Source organism: Lactuca sativa, chromosome 2, assembly GCF_002870075.4.
Source record: "Lactuca sativa cultivar Salinas chromosome 2, Lsat_Salinas_v11, whole genome shotgun sequence".
NCBI classification, from domain to species: domain Eukaryota; kingdom Viridiplantae; phylum Streptophyta; class Magnoliopsida; order Asterales; family Asteraceae; genus Lactuca; species Lactuca sativa.
The window spans coordinates 203,040,546-203,057,667 of NC_056624.2; the positions used below are offsets into that span (position 1 = coordinate 203,040,546).

The 17,122-nt window shown below is 36.8% G+C and overlaps 1 protein-coding gene and 1 non-coding gene across 5 annotated transcripts; one reads left to right on the forward strand and one right to left on the reverse strand.

Moving 5' to 3' along the window:
- The first annotated feature begins 8,864 nt into the window (after nt 1–8,864).
- LOC111916370 (phosphoglycerate kinase, cytosolic) lies at nt 8,865–12,313 on the forward strand. Of its 4 annotated transcripts, none has more exons than XR_002858496.3 (12): nt 8,865–9,150; nt 9,274–9,326; nt 9,553–10,176; nt 10,253–10,535; nt 10,613–10,680; nt 10,776–11,027; nt 11,111–11,186; nt 11,258–11,343; nt 11,458–11,507; nt 11,576–11,674; nt 11,767–11,865; nt 11,952–11,991. XR_002858496.3 is itself a non-coding variant. In XM_023912037.2 (12 exons), exons 1-12 carry the CDS (start codon nt 9,018–9,020, stop codon nt 12,156–12,158), a joined length of 2,016 nt encoding a protein of 671 aa, XP_023767805.1. In that variant the 5' UTR covers nt 8,866–9,017; the 3' UTR covers nt 12,159–12,313. The 4 variants fall into 4 exon arrangements, 3 of the variants coding, with proteins under 3 accessions (XP_023767805.1, XP_023767806.1, XP_023767807.1); XM_023912037.2 differs by having other exon boundaries at nt 8,866–9,150; nt 11,590–11,674; nt 11,952–12,313; XM_023912038.2 differs by having other exon boundaries at nt 8,866–9,150; nt 11,267–11,343; nt 11,590–11,674; nt 11,952–12,313.
- A 4,382-nt stretch (nt 12,314–16,695) lies between these two features.
- TRNAS-GCU (transfer RNA serine (anticodon GCU)) lies at nt 16,696–16,777 on the reverse strand. The gene has a single exon. It is a non-coding gene; the product is annotated as a tRNA-Ser (tRNA).
- Nucleotides 16,778–17,122: the final 345 nt, after the last annotated feature.

Genomic DNA, 17,122 nt, shown 5'->3' on the forward strand with positions numbered 1-17,122 from the left:
TAGGTGTGGCGCGCCAAACACAACCTTAGATGAATTATTGGAAACGAAATAAGGTTAATTTCATAGGACAGGTTTAACAATTTTCCAGTTTATACAAAATATTTAATTTTTCTGAAAAAACCAACAACCTTTTTCTGCTATTTTGCTTGATATTCGGCTTGTAACTTAAATGTCGATAACACATTTTTTTTCTTGATAAAAGTTCTGTAACTTTTTTTTTTTCTTTAAAAATCCCATCCCATTTGACATCTATTTTTCTTTGGGGCATTTTTTTTGTTCCGGCTCAAACAACTTGCCCAATAAGAACCCTAGCCCATAGTAATCATGATATCACCTATCATATGATTTGACGATCCTTGGTTTCACAATAGAAAATAGATTAAAAAAGGATTACCGAAAATTTACCTAAAAATGTATAAGCAAGAAAAATAGAAAAAATTATAAAAGCTGCACGTGTTTTTTAGAGAAATTTACATAAGCTGTCCTTGTGGTTTGGTCACGTCAATAACATTCCAAGTAAGAATCCTTGGGAGTACCAGGAGAGAGGATGTTTGAGTTATCTAGTGTGAGTATGCTCGAGAGTATTCCTGACATTTCTTATGTTGTATTTCAGAGGTTGATCATGGTTGGGACACGCCATAACCCCGAGAGCAGTGGGGTGAGCGATGAGGAGATCCGTCGGATCATCCATGAGGAGGTGGCCGCTGCCATCAGAGCCGAGATTCCGGAGATGTTTGGGTCTATTAAGACCACACTGATCGAGACATTTGACGAGCGATACGCTGCTTTGACTGATGCTGCTGTTGCTGCAGCCACCGCAGCTGTTGCGGCTGCGAGACCCCAGGGTGGTGATTCGTTGTTGTACCGAGAGTTCAGCAACACGAAACCACCGGAGTTCGATGGTACACAGGATCCGATCGCCGCTATAAGGTGGATCTCAGACATAGAGGGGTGTTTCTATACGTGCTCATGTCCGGAGCACTTGAGGGTGCGATTCGCACTCAACCAGCTTCGCTTGGGGGCGAAGGACTGGTGGAAATTTGTGACCGCGAGCTATTCTACAGTTGAGCTGACTGCAGTGACCTGGGAGAGGTTTACTGCGATGTTTCGTGACGAGTATGTTCCCCAGGTGGAGAGGAAACGTTTAGCTCAGGAGTTTCTGACCCTCAAGCAGGGGACCGAGTCAGTGACAGTGATTACAAGGATGTTTCATGAGCGGGCGTTGTTTTGCCCGGAGTTGGTGTCCACTGAGCAGGCTCGCATGAGCCGTTATCTGAGCATCTTGAGGAGGGACATCCGTGAGTTCGTGACGAACTCGACTTATCGGACATTTGCCGAGCTCCAGGCAAATGCCAGGAAGAGGGAGATTGAGCTTGAGACACAGGCGAGGGAGGAGACTGAGTTACAGAAGGGTGATCGGCGACCGGCACAGTCGCAGCCGGCCGCCAAGCGGGCAAAGCCCGCTGATTCGAGGACAGGCAGTTCGAGGGGCCGCACTTGTGGGAAGTGCGGCAAGAGCCATGACGGGCCGTGCAAGACTGGGGTATGCTACAAATGCGGGAAGGAAGGACATTTTGTGAGGGACTGTCCGAAGGGGTTTCAGTCGGTGCATTATTCGACTCGGGTGCGAGTCGGTCTTTCATATCTTTAGCTTTTAGTCGGCGCATTAGTATTCCGAGAGAGGCGTTGAGTCGACCTCTGCGGGTTTCCATAGCAGATGAACGTGAGGTATGTGCTACCGAGGTGATACGTGGATGCGTGTTGGAGATTTTCGGGGTGGAGTTCCCGATTGGTTTGATTCCGATTGCTATGGGGGATGTATGTGTCATAGTAGGCATGGATTGGTTGAGCCGTTTCGGGGTTATCATAGATTGCGAGCGTCAGTTGGTGACGATCCGAGATCCTAGTGGGGGAGTGTTGACAGTTTATGGCGAGGGGACTCGTGGTGGTTCGGTATTCTGTTCGGCTGCCAGAGCGAGGCGAAGTTTGCAGCAGGGCTGCAAGGGATTCGTGGCCTATGTGACGGATGTACGAGAGGCCGTTGGGAGGCCGAGTTCAGTGGACGATGTACCGATAGTGCGTGAGTTCCGGGACGTGTTCCCCGAGGACTTGCCGGGCGTACCTCCCGAGAGGCAAGTGGAGTTTCGTATCGATTTGATTCCCGGGGCTGCGCCTATCGCTAAGGCACCATATCGGCTGGCACCGCCAGAGATGCAGGAGTTATCCTCACAACTGCAAGAGCTGTTGGGAAAAGGGTTCATCCATCCCAATAGCTCTCCCTGGGGAGCGCCGATCCTTTTTGTCAAGAAAAAGGATGGTTCACACCGGATGTGCATTGATTACCGGGAGTTGAACAAGTTGACGGTCAAGAACCGTCATCCGTTGCCGAGGATCGATGATCTATTCGATCAGTTAAAGGGGGCGTCGTGGTTCTCCAAGATTGACTTGAGATCGGGATATCACCAGATGAGAGTTCGGGATGAGGATATCCCGAAGACGACGTTTAGGACTCGTTACGGGCATTACGAGTTCGTGGTGATGCCATTCGGGCTCACCAATGCACCAGCGGCATTCATGGATCTCATGAACAGGGTGTGTATGTCGACGTTGGATCATTCAGTCATTGTATTCATTGATGATATCCTGGTGTATTCCAGGACCAGAGAGCAGCATGAGGAGCATTTGAGGGAGCTCCTCGGGGTTCTGAGGTCGGAGAGGCTATTCGCCAAATTCTCCAAGTGCGATTTTTGGTTACGAGAGGTCCAGTTCTTAGGGCATCTTGTTAACCAGAATGGGATATTGGTTGACCCGGCCAAGATCGAGGCCGTGATGAGTTGGGAAGTGCCGAGGTCGCCTGCGGAAATCCGGAGTTTCTTGGGGCTGGCAGGCTACTATCGGAGATTTATCAGGGATTTCTCCAAAATTGTTGTGCCACTTACCAAGTTAACCCGGAAGGGTGTTACTTTCTCATGGGGTCCGGAGCCTCAGACCTCATTTGAGTCTCTTCGCCAGAGATTGTGCGAAGCTCTCGTGCTTGCATTGCCGGAAGGGGTGGAGGATTTTGTGGTGTACTGTGATGCATCGATATCGGGGTTGGGAGCGGTGTTGATGCAGAGAGGGCATGTGATCGCGTATGCATCGAGGCAGTTAAAGCCTCATGAGATGAGATATCCCACCCATGATCTGGAGTTGGGGGCCGTGGTGTTCGCCCTCAAGATCTGGCGTCACTATCTGTACAGGGTTCGGTGTACGATATACACGGACCAAAAGAGTTTGAAGTACCTGATGGATCAGCCAGATCTGAATATGCGGCAGAGGAGATGGTTGGATGTGGTAAAGGATTATGATTGCGAGATCCTGTACCACCCGGGCAAGGCTAATGTGGTAGCCGACGCCCTGAGTCGTAGGGCAGATAGTGCCCCATTGCGAGACATCTGTTTGAGGTTGACGGTGACGACTCCGATTTTGGACACCATCCGAGGGGCTTAGGTTGAGGCTGCGAGATCAGAAAATCAAAAGAGGGAGCGGGTGGTTGGTCAGGTATCGGAATTCGTTACCGATGGTCGGGGGCTTATGACGTTTCAGGGTCGGATTTGGGTACCGTTTGTGGGCGGGACGCGTACCATTTTGATGGAGGAGGCACATCGATCAAAGTTCTCGATCCATCCTGGGACTACCAAGATGTATTTGGACCTAAAGAAGGAGTATTGGTGGCCCTGTATGAAGAGGGATGTTGCTTGGTTCGTCGAGAGGTGCCTAACTTGTCGCCAAGTTAAGGCCGAGCACCAACGTCCGCATGGTAAGCTGCAACCGTTGGAGATTCCCGAGTGGAAGTGGGAACAGATTACCATGGATTTTATCACCAAGTTGCCAAGGACTGCGAGAGGAGTTGATGCGATTTGGGTGATCGTGGATAGATTGACGAAGAGCGCTCATTTTCTAGCCATCAGCAAGAGTTCTTCTGCGGAGAAATTGGCAGAATTATATGTGAGAGAGGTGGTATCGCGGCATGGAGTTCCGATGTCGATTGTTTCAGACCGGGATGTGCGTTTTACTTCCAGGTTTTGGAAGAAGTTTCATGAGGAGTTGGGTACGAGATTGCATTTCAGTACCGCATACCACCCGCAGACGGACGGACAGAGCGAGCGAACGATTCAGACGCTTGAGGATATGCTCCGAGCATGTGTTCTGGATTTTGGAGGGAGCTGGGACACCCACCTACCTTTAGCAGAGTTTTCGTATAACAACAGCCATCATTCGAGCATTGGTATGCCACCCTTTGAGCTGTTGTATGGGCGGAGGTGTCGCACCCCCATCTGCTGGGGAGAGGTGGGGCAGCGGGTGATGGGTAGCACGGAGATTGTACTCCAGACGACCGAGCAGATTCAGCAGGTCAGGCAGAGGTTGTTGACCGCGCAGAGTCGCCAGAAGAGTTATGCGGACAGGCGTCGGTCCGAGCTCGAGTTTCGGGTCGGTAATCTTGTGCTCCTAAAGGTTTCTCCTTGGAAAGGGGTGATACGATTCAGGAAGAGGGGCAAGTTGGGACCCCGGTACATTGGACCCTTTAGGGTAATTGCTAGGGTGGGCAGGGTAGCCTACCGGTTGGACCTACCTGCTGAGTTGGGGCAAATCCATGATACCTTTCATGTCTCGCAGTTGAGAGGAAATGTATTGCCGACGAGTCGGCAGTGGTGCCGTTGGAGGATATTCAGGTGGATGCGAGCCTGAACTACGCAGAGAGGCCAGTTGCGATCGTGGATCGAAAGATCAAGGTTCTGAGGAACAAGGAAGTGCCTCTGGTATAGGTTCAGTGGCAGCATCGGAGAGGGTCCGAGTTGACCTAGGAACCGGAGCGGGAGATGCGGGGGCAGCATCCAGAGTTATTTCAGGAATGAGACTTCGAGGGCGAAGTCAGATTCTAGTGGGGGGGAATTGTAACATCCGGGATTTCAGGTATATTAATTAATCTTTTTATTTTGAGTTTTGAGAAGGGACTCGGCGAGTTGGTGCATAGACTCGCCGAGTTAGGACGCGGGTTCTCATCCGGATTGATGCTCGGACTCGGCGAGTCGCCTTAGTGGACTCGGCGAGTCTGCGACGTTTAATGAAACCCTAATTTCTCGGGTTTGCGGCCTATTTAAAGGGCCTTATGGCCGTCATTTGCGCTCATTAGTCCCCAGAGTGAAACCCTAGATCAATTGAGTGATTCAAGTGAGGGAAGAAGCCATTGTTGATTCTTGGAGTTATTGTCTAGCAAGGGAAGAGAAGATCTAGCCAAGAGGAAGCAAGAGAGGGGTGGATTCTTGAAGAGCTAAGGTCCAGGACATCACATATGAGGTACCATTCGAATCCTTCTTTGTTATTGTGATGTTCATATAGATTTAGGGTTTTTGAACCCATTTGTGGCTAGATCTAGCATCATTATGGTCCCTTGGCGAGTTATGGCTCTGAATCTAGACCCATAGAGGTCCAGAGCACCTCCTTGCCCAAGCTTTATGTGCATCCATGGAGGTTTTAGATTGGGATCTATGTATTTGAGGCTAAACCTCCATTAATGAGCTATATGATGCTTAATGAGCACCACGACTCGGACTTTACGTGGTTAATAAGCTTAAGGGGATTGGATCTATGAGTTACTAAAGTGGATCTGACCTTAGAAGGTCGTTTGAGGTTGTGCATGGAGTGCACTCGCCGAGTCCAATCCCAGACTCGGCGAGTTGGTGCGGGTTGTTCAGAGACTTCAGACCATGGATTGTGTGACCGAGTCGGGTGAGTGACTCGGTGAGTTGGAAGAGATTCAGAGGGAATCGGGTTCCTGTAGGGACTCGGCGAGTCCACGCCAGACTCGGCGAGTCGGGTTGACCGTTGACCGTTGACCGTTGACTAGTAGTGACTGGTTTGACTTAGTGGTATTAGTCAGTCAGGGTCAAGTAGTATTAAGTAAAGATACACCTGTGTTGTAGGAGAACGATAGCTCGGGAGATCGAGCACTAGTGGTTGAGAGCTTTACGAGTTACTGAGACACGCGAGGTGAGTCTTCTCACTATACGTTACCTTGAGTGGTATTATGAGTTGACCAGAGGGTCTTATGTGTTATGTATGAGATTATGTGCTATTTATGAGATTGTATGCTATGTGTTATTGTATGCTGTATGACTATATAGACCGTACCGGAGGGTCCAACGATTCAGTTCGGGCCAGAGGGCCCAATGAGCTATGACTGTACCAGAGGGTCCAACGAGCTGCGGGACTGGAAGGTCCCGCTGAGCATCTTGACCAGAGGGTCGGGTTAGCCTCGAGTGGCGTATTTGTAGTATGTGGTATTTTGGGGAACTCACTAAGCATTTATGCTTACAGTTGTTATGTTTGATGTCTTAGGTACCAGCGAGGACCGTGGGAAGGCGACGGCTTGACACGTATACACACACTGATGGAGATTTTTATATCAGAGGTCTTGGGATTTGTTTTTGAAAACAGAATTGATTATGGATTTTGATTTGTGATGTGATACATTATGTGATTTTGGAAAAATGAAAAATTGTTTTGAAAATTTCGGTGTTACATTCTTTATAACCAATACCAAAACAAAAACATCGTTCAAGTTAAAATAAATTAGACAGTGATGAAAATTGCAAATTATCCGAACAACAAGGAAGATTTATGTAATTTACTCCTTTTTATACATAATTAATTTTTATCACATTTAATTATGTTAATATTTTTTATAATTAATAATTCAATTAATGGTTCTTATATGTATCCCTAAAAAATTTTGATTAATTATTGTAAAATACCTTACATTTACATAAATCTTCCTTGTTCGGAAAATTTGCAATTTTCATCACTGTCTAATTTATTTTAACTTGAACGATGTTTTTGTTTTGGTATTGGTTATAAAGAATATTATTTATAATTAATTTTTATCATATTTAATTATGGTAATATTCCTCATAATTAATACTTTGATCAATGCTTTTTATATGTGTCCTTAGAGCACATATTAGAAAATCCCTAAAAAATTTTGGTTTAAACCTCGAAATCACACATTATAAAATACTTTACATTTTTTGATTAATTATTGTAAAATACCTTACATTTACATTTTCGGTTTTTTTAGTTTAAACCTGTTTTTTATTTAAAAACTTTCGTATTTTCCCAAATAAATTTGTTATGGTCCTATTTTAATTTTCCGCAAACGGATAAAATAAAATTTCGAATAAATCTAACTTTTCTTTCTTAAAATAAACTCTAATATTTAACTATCTTTTGAACTCAAAATGCTTATTTCTTGTTCCTATTCAAATTAAATTTGATAGACACAATAGATGATTCTTGCAACAAGGAGCGATGTTATTTTGTGATTTGTATCTTTAATTTTTGGAAACTTAGAAAGTTTTTTTATCAAACCCTGATCAATGAACCTACAAAATTTGATTAAATCCAGGTGTTATGGACATTGCGTCTATCCTGGATTATTTTGAAATTGTCAAATTAAATTTGATAGACACATTAGATGGTTCTTGCAACAAGGAGCAATGTTATTTTGTGTCTATATCTTGTTAGCTTAATATACATCGAATTATTTTGTAGAATAATCCTGAGATTGTCATGTGTGAAAAATGATGGTTTGTATTCGGAAATCTACATATGACTTGATCAAATAATTATTTTGAGACTAGTTTTTTTCTCATTATTAGTTATATCAACAACAAAAGCGTCAACAAATTCTTTCGGCGTTGCGTTGCATTTGTTATTTTAAAATTAACAAGTTTGTAACTTAATTAAATTAAAAAGTGTATAACTTTCGGTTACCAACTATAAAATCTTTTGTCTTCAAATTAGCATATGTAGAACCCTCAATCTCCAAATTAGTAAACATGATATCTTTTATGATCATACGATTGCATACAAGTTAACAAATATATAACTTTTAGTTGTTAAATTATGAAATACATATACAATCGGGCCTCTATCTTTCTTGATCAAAAAACACCTCCAATTTTGAAAAAATAAATTAGATTTTTTTGTGTAAAAAAGATTTGTCAATTACCTATTAATCCAGTTAAAAATGCAAAAATAATAAAAAAAATGTTTTACTGAAAATCCATAAAAATTAAGTATAACCCCTATTAATCCTAGGTATGAAAAAACGAACGAGATCATAAACAAATTGTATTTGGAATAAGATCACATGTAGGATCATAAGATCGTATCTTAACTTGACTTTTTTATTATTATTTATTAGCATTTTATGTTTTTTTTATCCTTTACCAGTTTTACCGTTTATAATTTTGTGTTGTGACTTATAATTAACATTTTGAAAATTTTATAACTTTTGAACGAAAAATTAAATACAGAAATAATTTTCATGTTTTAAAATTATAAATTAAAGTTATGTATTATTTTGTGGGATCCTAAAATCTGGATTCCAAGATTCTATCTGGACAACCTTTACACGGTAACAAAAAAATAATAAAAAAATAAAGAAAACTACCTATAAAGAAAAGTCAATTTCAAATCTCCTTAATAAATGAAGGTTTTTTTTGACACGTGTCAATCTCTTATGGTTTTTGACACTTGTCATTTTATTATACTTTTAAAATAAATAATATGTACATGTCAATTTGTAGGTTTTTTCAAATTTTAAATTAAAAAGCAACATAATACTTATATATTTATATATGTAAAATATTGAATGTAATTAATAATTTCTTGGTTCCTTATTTTAAATTTTATTTAAAAAAATACTTAACGTTTAAATTTTAGTATTTAATATTTTGTTTAATCAATCCGTATAATAAACAATATTTAATCAATCCTTGTGATAAACAGTAGTTTTACACCTGTAAATAAATAAATTCATCAATCAATTTCTCTTTTTCTCTTCCCTCTTTGTTATCTTCTCCTTCCCCGACTCGTATTTTCTTTCATCACCGACGAACAGACACACGGCTTAATACGCAGAAAATTAGGAAGGAAATCTGTCTAAAATTTCACTCCGTATAATCCAGTAAAACATGAGCCGAATTCTTGATATACATCACTGTCGGCCGACTTATTCGTTGATTTTCTTCACATGTAAATCACAGGGTTCCAATGGAAATTACCTGACATTCAAGAAGAAAGGCGCGGCTAAATCTTCGTTACGAGGTTAAACACTTACACTTCCAGATTCCTTCACCCCAATATTTCAATTTCTTAATTATTTATTGTTTCTTTTTCAGTAAAATTTTTGCGTACATTCTCATTATATTGGTAAAATCAACTTTTCAGCAAATATTTCAGAGGTGGGATTGAATCATATACTTGATAGATGTGCACACAAGGTAAATTCCATTTCATGCTCCTTAAAATGTCATTATTGCTCATCTGTTAAAGAAAAAACTACATTTTGACTATTCATGTCAAATGTAGGGCTTTTCAATTGCAAAATTGATATGGATTTTGTTGCTCCTTCTCGAATCTTAACACCACCATGTTTTCCCTCTTCTGTATCCCAACAACAAAAGTTCATACTTAATGACAATTACTACTTAAACCTGTTAATTTCAGGTCGAAGAAGATGATGGAAACGCATTCAATGCACTTCCACACGTGAAACGTCTTAGTGAGCTTCAAAAAGATGATCTTTTTGGCAAAATTGTCATGGTTAGGTTTGATTCCAACATCTTACTCGAAGAAAATCAGAACAAGAATTCCAAAACATTCATATCGGCTCTTTCAACCATTAAATACTTGCATGAAGCTGGTGCGACAGTGATTCTAATCAGTAGCTGGTCTACAAAGACCAATTCAAATCTTGATTCATTAGATTCAGTTTCAGCATATATTTCGTCCCTTCTCAAACTCAAAGTTCTACCAATGAAGTTATGTCATGAGTATGAATCAACTAGACTGGAAGAAAGTCAAGAAACTCATAAACCAAGTATTTATCTTCTTGAAAATCTTTCTCAATTCAAAGAAGATATAGCAAACAATTCAAGATTTTCTCAAGAGTTATCATCACGGGTTGATATATTCATAAATGATGCATTTTTTCAGTCACATAAAACTCTTTCATCAACTGTTGGTGTCACATCTTTCTGTTATGCATCTGTTGCTGGTTTCCAATTTGAGGAAGGTTTATCACAACTCAAAAAGGCATTTATGACAAAAGAGAATCCATATATAGCCATGGTATTCTTTTATATTTTATAACAATTAAAACATTACATATTAAAGAATTAAATTTCGCAATTCTTTTCAATGCCAGGTTGGAGGAGGCAACCTTATAGAAAAAGCAGCTGCCATAAACTATTTAGTTTCTTCATCTGATGGTTTAATATTTGTTGGAAATATCTCATTTCAAATAATGCATGCTCTTGGATTTTCAGTACCTAATAAATATATAGAGTTTGGAGCATTTAAAGAAGCTATTAAAATAATAAAATCTGCAAATTCTAGAAACATTCCCATTTTCTTTCCTAAAGATTTTTGGTGTATGAATGATCATTTTAAAAACCCAGAGCTTGTGTCTGCTGAATGCATTCCCGAAGGTAACATTTTGACTTTTTTGTGTAACTTCATTCATGGTCAAGAAAAGTCAATGTTGACTATTTCAAGATTCTCTTAGGTTGGACACCTTTTGGTCTCGGCCCAAATTCATTGGAAGAAATAACAACATTGCTTTCAAAGTCAAAGGTGATAATGCATGAATACTGTAATTTTGACTAATTTCAACTCATGTGATTTATTACTCTTTTTTTTTTTTTTAAATCTATTGTAATATATTGCAGAAAATTGTGTGGATTGGTCCAGTTAAGTTTGGATTATCGAATCAAGATAGTTATGGGACTTCAATATTGGCAAAAGTAATAGGAAAATTAAGTCAAGAAAATTGTGATGTTACAGTTATTGGAAATATGGCATGTAAAGCTTTAATGGAGGAATCAATGGTTTCTTCAAATTTCAATATTATTGAAAATGCTTCAGTTGTATGGGAGTTTCTTAAAGGAAGAAAGCTTCCTGGACTTATGGCATTAGATAGAGTATGCTTTACTTCTTTTCTGATTATTTTTTTTTTATTCCATTTTTTTTAAAAAATTTATTGGTCATGGTTTATTGAGAGCAGGGATACCCTTACAGCATTGATTGGCGCACAATTTATGCTGATCCAGATCGACCTTTGTTTGTTGATATTGGAAGTGGTATTGACTTTTTCGTTGACTTTCTACAAGCTTCTTAAATCTTAATACATTAATTTTTAATTTAAAATTAGTAATTACAGGTAATGGAATGTTTCTCTTTGGAATGGCTAGAAAGAGGAAGGATATGAATTTTCTTGGATTAGAAATGAATGGGAAGGTTGTCTTTCGCCTTTTTTTTTTTTTTGTTATTATTATTATTATTATTAGATTGTTATTTTTTTTCATCTGCTGAATGTGGTTTTTGTTTTTTCTGTATTTTGAAACTTTGCAGCTTGTAAAGCGATGCCTGGAAACTTGCCATCTGTCCGATTTAAAAAACGGGTACAATTTCTAGATTTTAATCGGTTTTTAAATTGTCAAAAATCATTTTTTTGATAGTTCAATTTAAGAAAAAAAATTGCAGATACTTCATTGAAACAAATGCAACATCAACATTTGGATCAATTGTTTCTTGTTATCCTGGAAAACTAGTTTTTGCATCGATACAGGTAATTGATTGAAATGAGAGAATTGGATTTGGTTATTAAATGGATTTTATTTTTTAATAAAAAAACTAAAATGAGATTTTATTTACTTGTAGTGTCCAAACCCTGACTTCAATAGACCAGAACACAGGTGGAAAATGGTTCAGAGATCACTCATCGAAGCCATACTCCATCTGCTTTCCTATGATGGAAAGGTAAAGAAATTTTTTTTTTTTTTTTTATTAATGAAAATTCATTATAGTTTTATTATATATGATTTTTGGATTATATGGAAAATTAGGTGTTTCTTCAATCTGATATAGAAGGTGTTGCATTGAGGATGAAAGAAGAGTTTTTGAAATATGGAAATGGGAAGTTTATAATTGATCATCAAGAAGAATGGTTGAAAGAAAACCCGTTTGGGGTTCAGTCGGATTGGGAAAAACATGTTTTGGATAATGGAGCTCCAATGTACAGATTGATGCTCTCCAAATCATTAAGAGAATAAATATTTTAATGGAGATTAAATGTATAGTATTAGTATGTTATAATTTAATATAACCATAAGGTTGTTCAAACGTATACGTGGTTCATTGGTTGCATAAATTGGTTGTATTTCTAAATTTGTTACATATTTTGTATAAAAAGTTATTGTTTAATAAATCACAATAAAAAAACGTTAATAAATAGGTTGTGGATGTTTTGAACCGGTAAACTTAGGGCCTGTTTGATACGCATCTGACCGAGTCAGGTCAGACATTTTTTGCTGACTCGGTCAGATAAAGATGTTTGATAAACTAAATTTGGGGCATCTGACTCGGAAAGCTTAATCTGATCGGGTAAGATGGAAAAAACCAACTGACTGAGAAAGGAGGAAGAAAGGGAGAAGGGTTTCCAATTGTACCCTTGCGCTACCGAAGGAAGAAATCAGCGACTCCATCGTTTCTTCTCCTACTTAAGCCCCAATTTTCTTCTCCCGTAACAAGCAATCGTCGACGATCCTTTTCTCATCTGTTCCGAATTTTCGAAGTCTCCTTCCCCTTCTCATCAGGTACGCTTCTTCCTTTTTTCCTCTTCTCATCAGGTCCGATTTTTTGATAATATATAGGTTTTGATTTATGATTTTTCTGTTGAACATGTATGGTTCTTCATTGAATTCTGAAAAATTCTCCAAGAATTTAGGCCCTGTGCTCGATTTCATCATATTTCTTTTGTTTTAGACTTGTGCTCAATTTCAAGGAGGGAGAGAAACCTGCGATATTTGCTGCAATTTGTATTAAATATCAAAGAAAACATGTTTTTATTGTTGAAAAACTTTTAAGTTTTTGGAGCTCCTGATGCATGTTATATGTTTGATAAAATGTGTGAACCAATATTTAGATTTTATTAATAGGTATACAAGATCCTCCTGTATGCTATATGTTGAGGCATTTGTGATTGATAGATAATTGTCTATTAGGAACACCAATTCTGTCATTTTTGTCAAAAACCAATGATATGGTGGATGACCCATGATTAAACCAGATCATCTCATGGAGCGATAGTTGAAGGATAATGGTGCAACCTTTCATTTTGTTCTATACATGTATAGCAAGGATAATGGTGCAACCTTTCATTTTGTTCTATACAGGTATAGCATAATTCTTCTTTGTATATCGTCTTTTCTTTTCCCTGCTGTAAATTTCTCACTGTAATTTGATACTTGACATAGATAATAAAGGTGTTTGTTTCTTGATATATATTTGCATTTGGTTTTACTAGTTTTTTTATGCTTATATTCTCACTTGACATAGAATTCTGCTGCTCTTCTTCATTACCTTATATTAATGAGATGCACTAATTATCTTGTGAATAAGAAGAAGAATATTGTTGTTATATATTGAAGAGATGTACAATCAAGTAACAGGGTAAAATGGTCATTTTTATCATTCAGTCAGATGTAGAATCAAACAACATGATTTCTTACTCGATCAGAATTTCTTACTCAATCAGAATTTCTTACTCAGACAGATCTTTCAGAGTCAGTACTTTCTCAGTCAGTAACTATCAAACGGGACCTTAATCTGCTTAGAGGGTAAAGTGTACAATGTGGTAAACTCATGTTGAATCTGTCTTTGATACTTCCGATTTTTTTGCAAAACAAGAAAAATGGGTTTCTACATTTTTTTTTGTTTCATTAAACTAATTTGTCTTTTGGGCATAAAAAGTTTGGATCACTTGAACATTTGGACTATTTTAAATATTTTGGGCCATGTTGATATTGGATTTATAAGTTAGAAATAACCAAATTTTTTCCAGGTAACACCGCAATATAAAACGAATATCTTCGAAAACATTTACACTACTGGACAAAAATTTGAAGGCATATTGGGCTCCTTCGTAACTCCGGGGTTGGTGCTAGGGTTTGAGCATTGGACATCATTTGAGGAGTTATGCACTTTAAACACTAATTTCTATCCCAGGGACTTAGTATATCTAGTATTGAGTAGCATTCAAACCAATATGATTCGAAAATGTTATGTGACTCCGATTTATTGATTAGGATCACTGATATGGTAATTTTTTGTTGACTTGGATTACCATGTCATCATCTTGACAAAATATGGTGAGGAAAAGAGTTGATTTGCTTACTAAGATTACCACATTACAGGCCTTAACAAAAGGTGGTGAGGAAAGGATTTGATGACTCATATCACTACAAGATATTTTTTTGATGACTAGGATTACTACATCAACACCTTAACAAAAGGTGGTGACGAAAGCAACTATGAACAATCAGAACCAAGTTGCATTTTTATTACTAATACAATGTGTTATATATATATATATATATATATATATATATATATATATATATATATATATATATATATATATATATATATATATATATATATATATATATATATGTATGTATGTATGTATAAAGTGAATATGTAGTTGTCATGTATATAAGATTAGGTATAGAACTTCCAATACAATGTCATTTTAACACAAAACTATATGATATAAATACAAATTTCGAATTTTAAATATAATATAATTCCTATTTACTTCAATTTTAAATAATATGTTTTCTGTTTCTTATATTGATTATGTCCGATCCACTTCATTTTCTTTAGAAGTAATTACTTTCAAGTGATCATTTTTACTATGACTTTGTTATAATCGTTTTCCCAAATTTCTTCATAATTGACATAAGCAATTTTTGTTTTCATAAATATTGACATTCCATGTGTATTTAAAAAAAAGAATAACATAGATTTATGTATATAAATTTACAGAGACAATGGATATTCATGTGCCAACAGCAAGGACATGCTTATCTTTTTTTTTTGTTTGCATATTAACTAAAGCAAACCATGTTATGTTTGATAAATTGGACGTAATTTAAGCAAATTATAATCGGCTTCAAATTAAACAATGTTTTAAATCAAATTTTAGTTAAAATTATATAGTTTTGATAGGTTCTATCTGGGAGTTCAATCGTTGAACACTAACAATATTTTAAATGTGAGAGTGTGAATCATGAACCTACTGTGTGAAATATCGCATGAAACCAGTAAAATATCGCATGGAACCAATAATCTTCATTGCGGAGACAATATGCTTTTTAAAATGACATGATATGTACTTAATACTATCTTAATATTAATAACAAAAATAGATTATCTACACACCCACAAACCAAGTATATTGGTCCTTTTATTTTTCTTTTGGTTTCCTTCATAATCTATTTGCGTTTTCCCTTTTACCCCTGTCCTTGGTTAGAGAGCATCAATTTACACGTGATGGCATCAACAAATTCCGCCGCTTCTTTTTTCTTCTACATCCCTTCAACACCATTCCTACCTTTCTCCTTCCACCGTTAATCCTCCACCGCTTTTGTCCTTCAGGTACATTAGGCATATACACGGGTGGTCGGTTTCATTCTCCCAAAAGCTACATCGATTTCACCTCTGACGTTTTTACTTCTTCTTCTTCTTTTTTTTTTTTTTTTTTTTTTTTTTTTTTTTTTTAAATAAACCTCCATCGATCCCATATTCCATTAATATGTACTCTCTCCGTCCCAAAATTATTGTCTACAGACAAAAAACACACAGATTAAGGAAACATTAATTACCACTAACTTTATTCAATAAAATGACAGTTTTGTCTTTACTTTGCATTTAATGTTCCATTAAATGGTTCGTTGGTTAAGTAATAATGAGGACTATTTTTGTAAAAATGTTATTTAATATCAGAAATAGACTATTATTTTGGAACAAACCAAAAATGAAAGATGAACTATAATTTTGAAACGGAGAAAGTAAATAAAAAGAAAACTTCTATACCAAACTATTTCTTTTATTCCATTTTCATTATGTTTAGAAAGATCAAATGACATTTAAAAAAATAAAATTCTAAATATCAGGGGAATCTTATATCATAAATTAGGAACTTAAATTGACAAACCAAGCCATGGACATTAGTTTTTTTAATATATTAGTAATTTTTGTTATAAATTTGCTGAAACTTTGTTCAAATTTACTGTTTTAGAATTTTTATTTTTAAATTTTTTAAAGCTTGTTTTGAGGTGAATTTGCTTTCTTTTAAATGGACAATCTACTCCTAAACTACTCATTAATTCCATTTATGTCCACAAAGGGATTCGAATCCTCAATCTCAAAAAAGAAGACAAGACCTAATACCGTTGAGCTAAAAGCCCTTTGATGCAAATTTGTAAATTTTATAAATGAAATTCATAATAAAATTTATAAGTTTTTTAAACTCAGATAAAACTAATTTTAAGACAAATTTATAATTTTTTTTTGAAACAAAATCGTAACAAAAACATATTAACCTACAAAAAAATGTGTATAACTTACGGAAAAGATTATCCTAAATTAAACAACTATCTTTATTTTTTTTCGTTTATATAAATGAAGAAGATACGAAAAAGGAAAAGAAAGTAGAACAAAAGCAGTAGAATACCCCACGTACCATTCCAAAAGTAAAAAGTGAAATTCATCGTTTGGATTAAAACTTGCAACATTGAAAAAAAACGTCGCCTGAGAGATTCGAACTCTCGCGGGGAAACCCCATGTACTTAGCAGGCACACGCCTTAACCACTCGGCCAAAGCGACTTTGATGTCTCTTTATCTGGTAATCAATATTTAATGTAAATCAATTCTTTTATCGAATGTTTTTAATATCATCTATTCTTGGAACTTAGGATGAAAATTTAAGTTCAATTCTTCTTGTTCCAGTTCTAGTTTAAAACTGTTGATATCTTCCATTAATAAATTGCTACTACTCGGAATTGCTCTCATGAATTTAGGATTCTACTGAACGATATTTACATGTATATGCCTCTTTTCCAAAATAATGTACAAAAGAGATCCTGACAATAGTTCTATCATTTTTTTTTTCTTTTTGCTTTGGCATCTTTAGTTTTTGGTTTTTAATGGCATTTTTTCTAAAGATGTTTA

What these genes read in the sequence shown, in the direction of transcription:
- LOC111916370 (XM_023912037.2), top strand. Translation starts at nt 9,018, where the DNA reads ATGAGCCGAATTCTTGATATACATCACTGTCGGCCGACTTATTCGTTG. An exon ending in AGAATCCATATATAGCCATG is followed by an intron (nt 10,177 to 10,252) that starts GTATTCTTTTAT and finishes TTTCAATGCCAG; the next exon opens with GTTGGAGGAGGCAACCTTAT. An exon ending in GATTAGAAATGAATGGGAAG is followed by an intron (nt 11,344 to 11,457) that starts GTTGTCTTTCGC and finishes GAAACTTTGCAG; the next exon opens with CTTGTAAAGCGATGCCTGGA.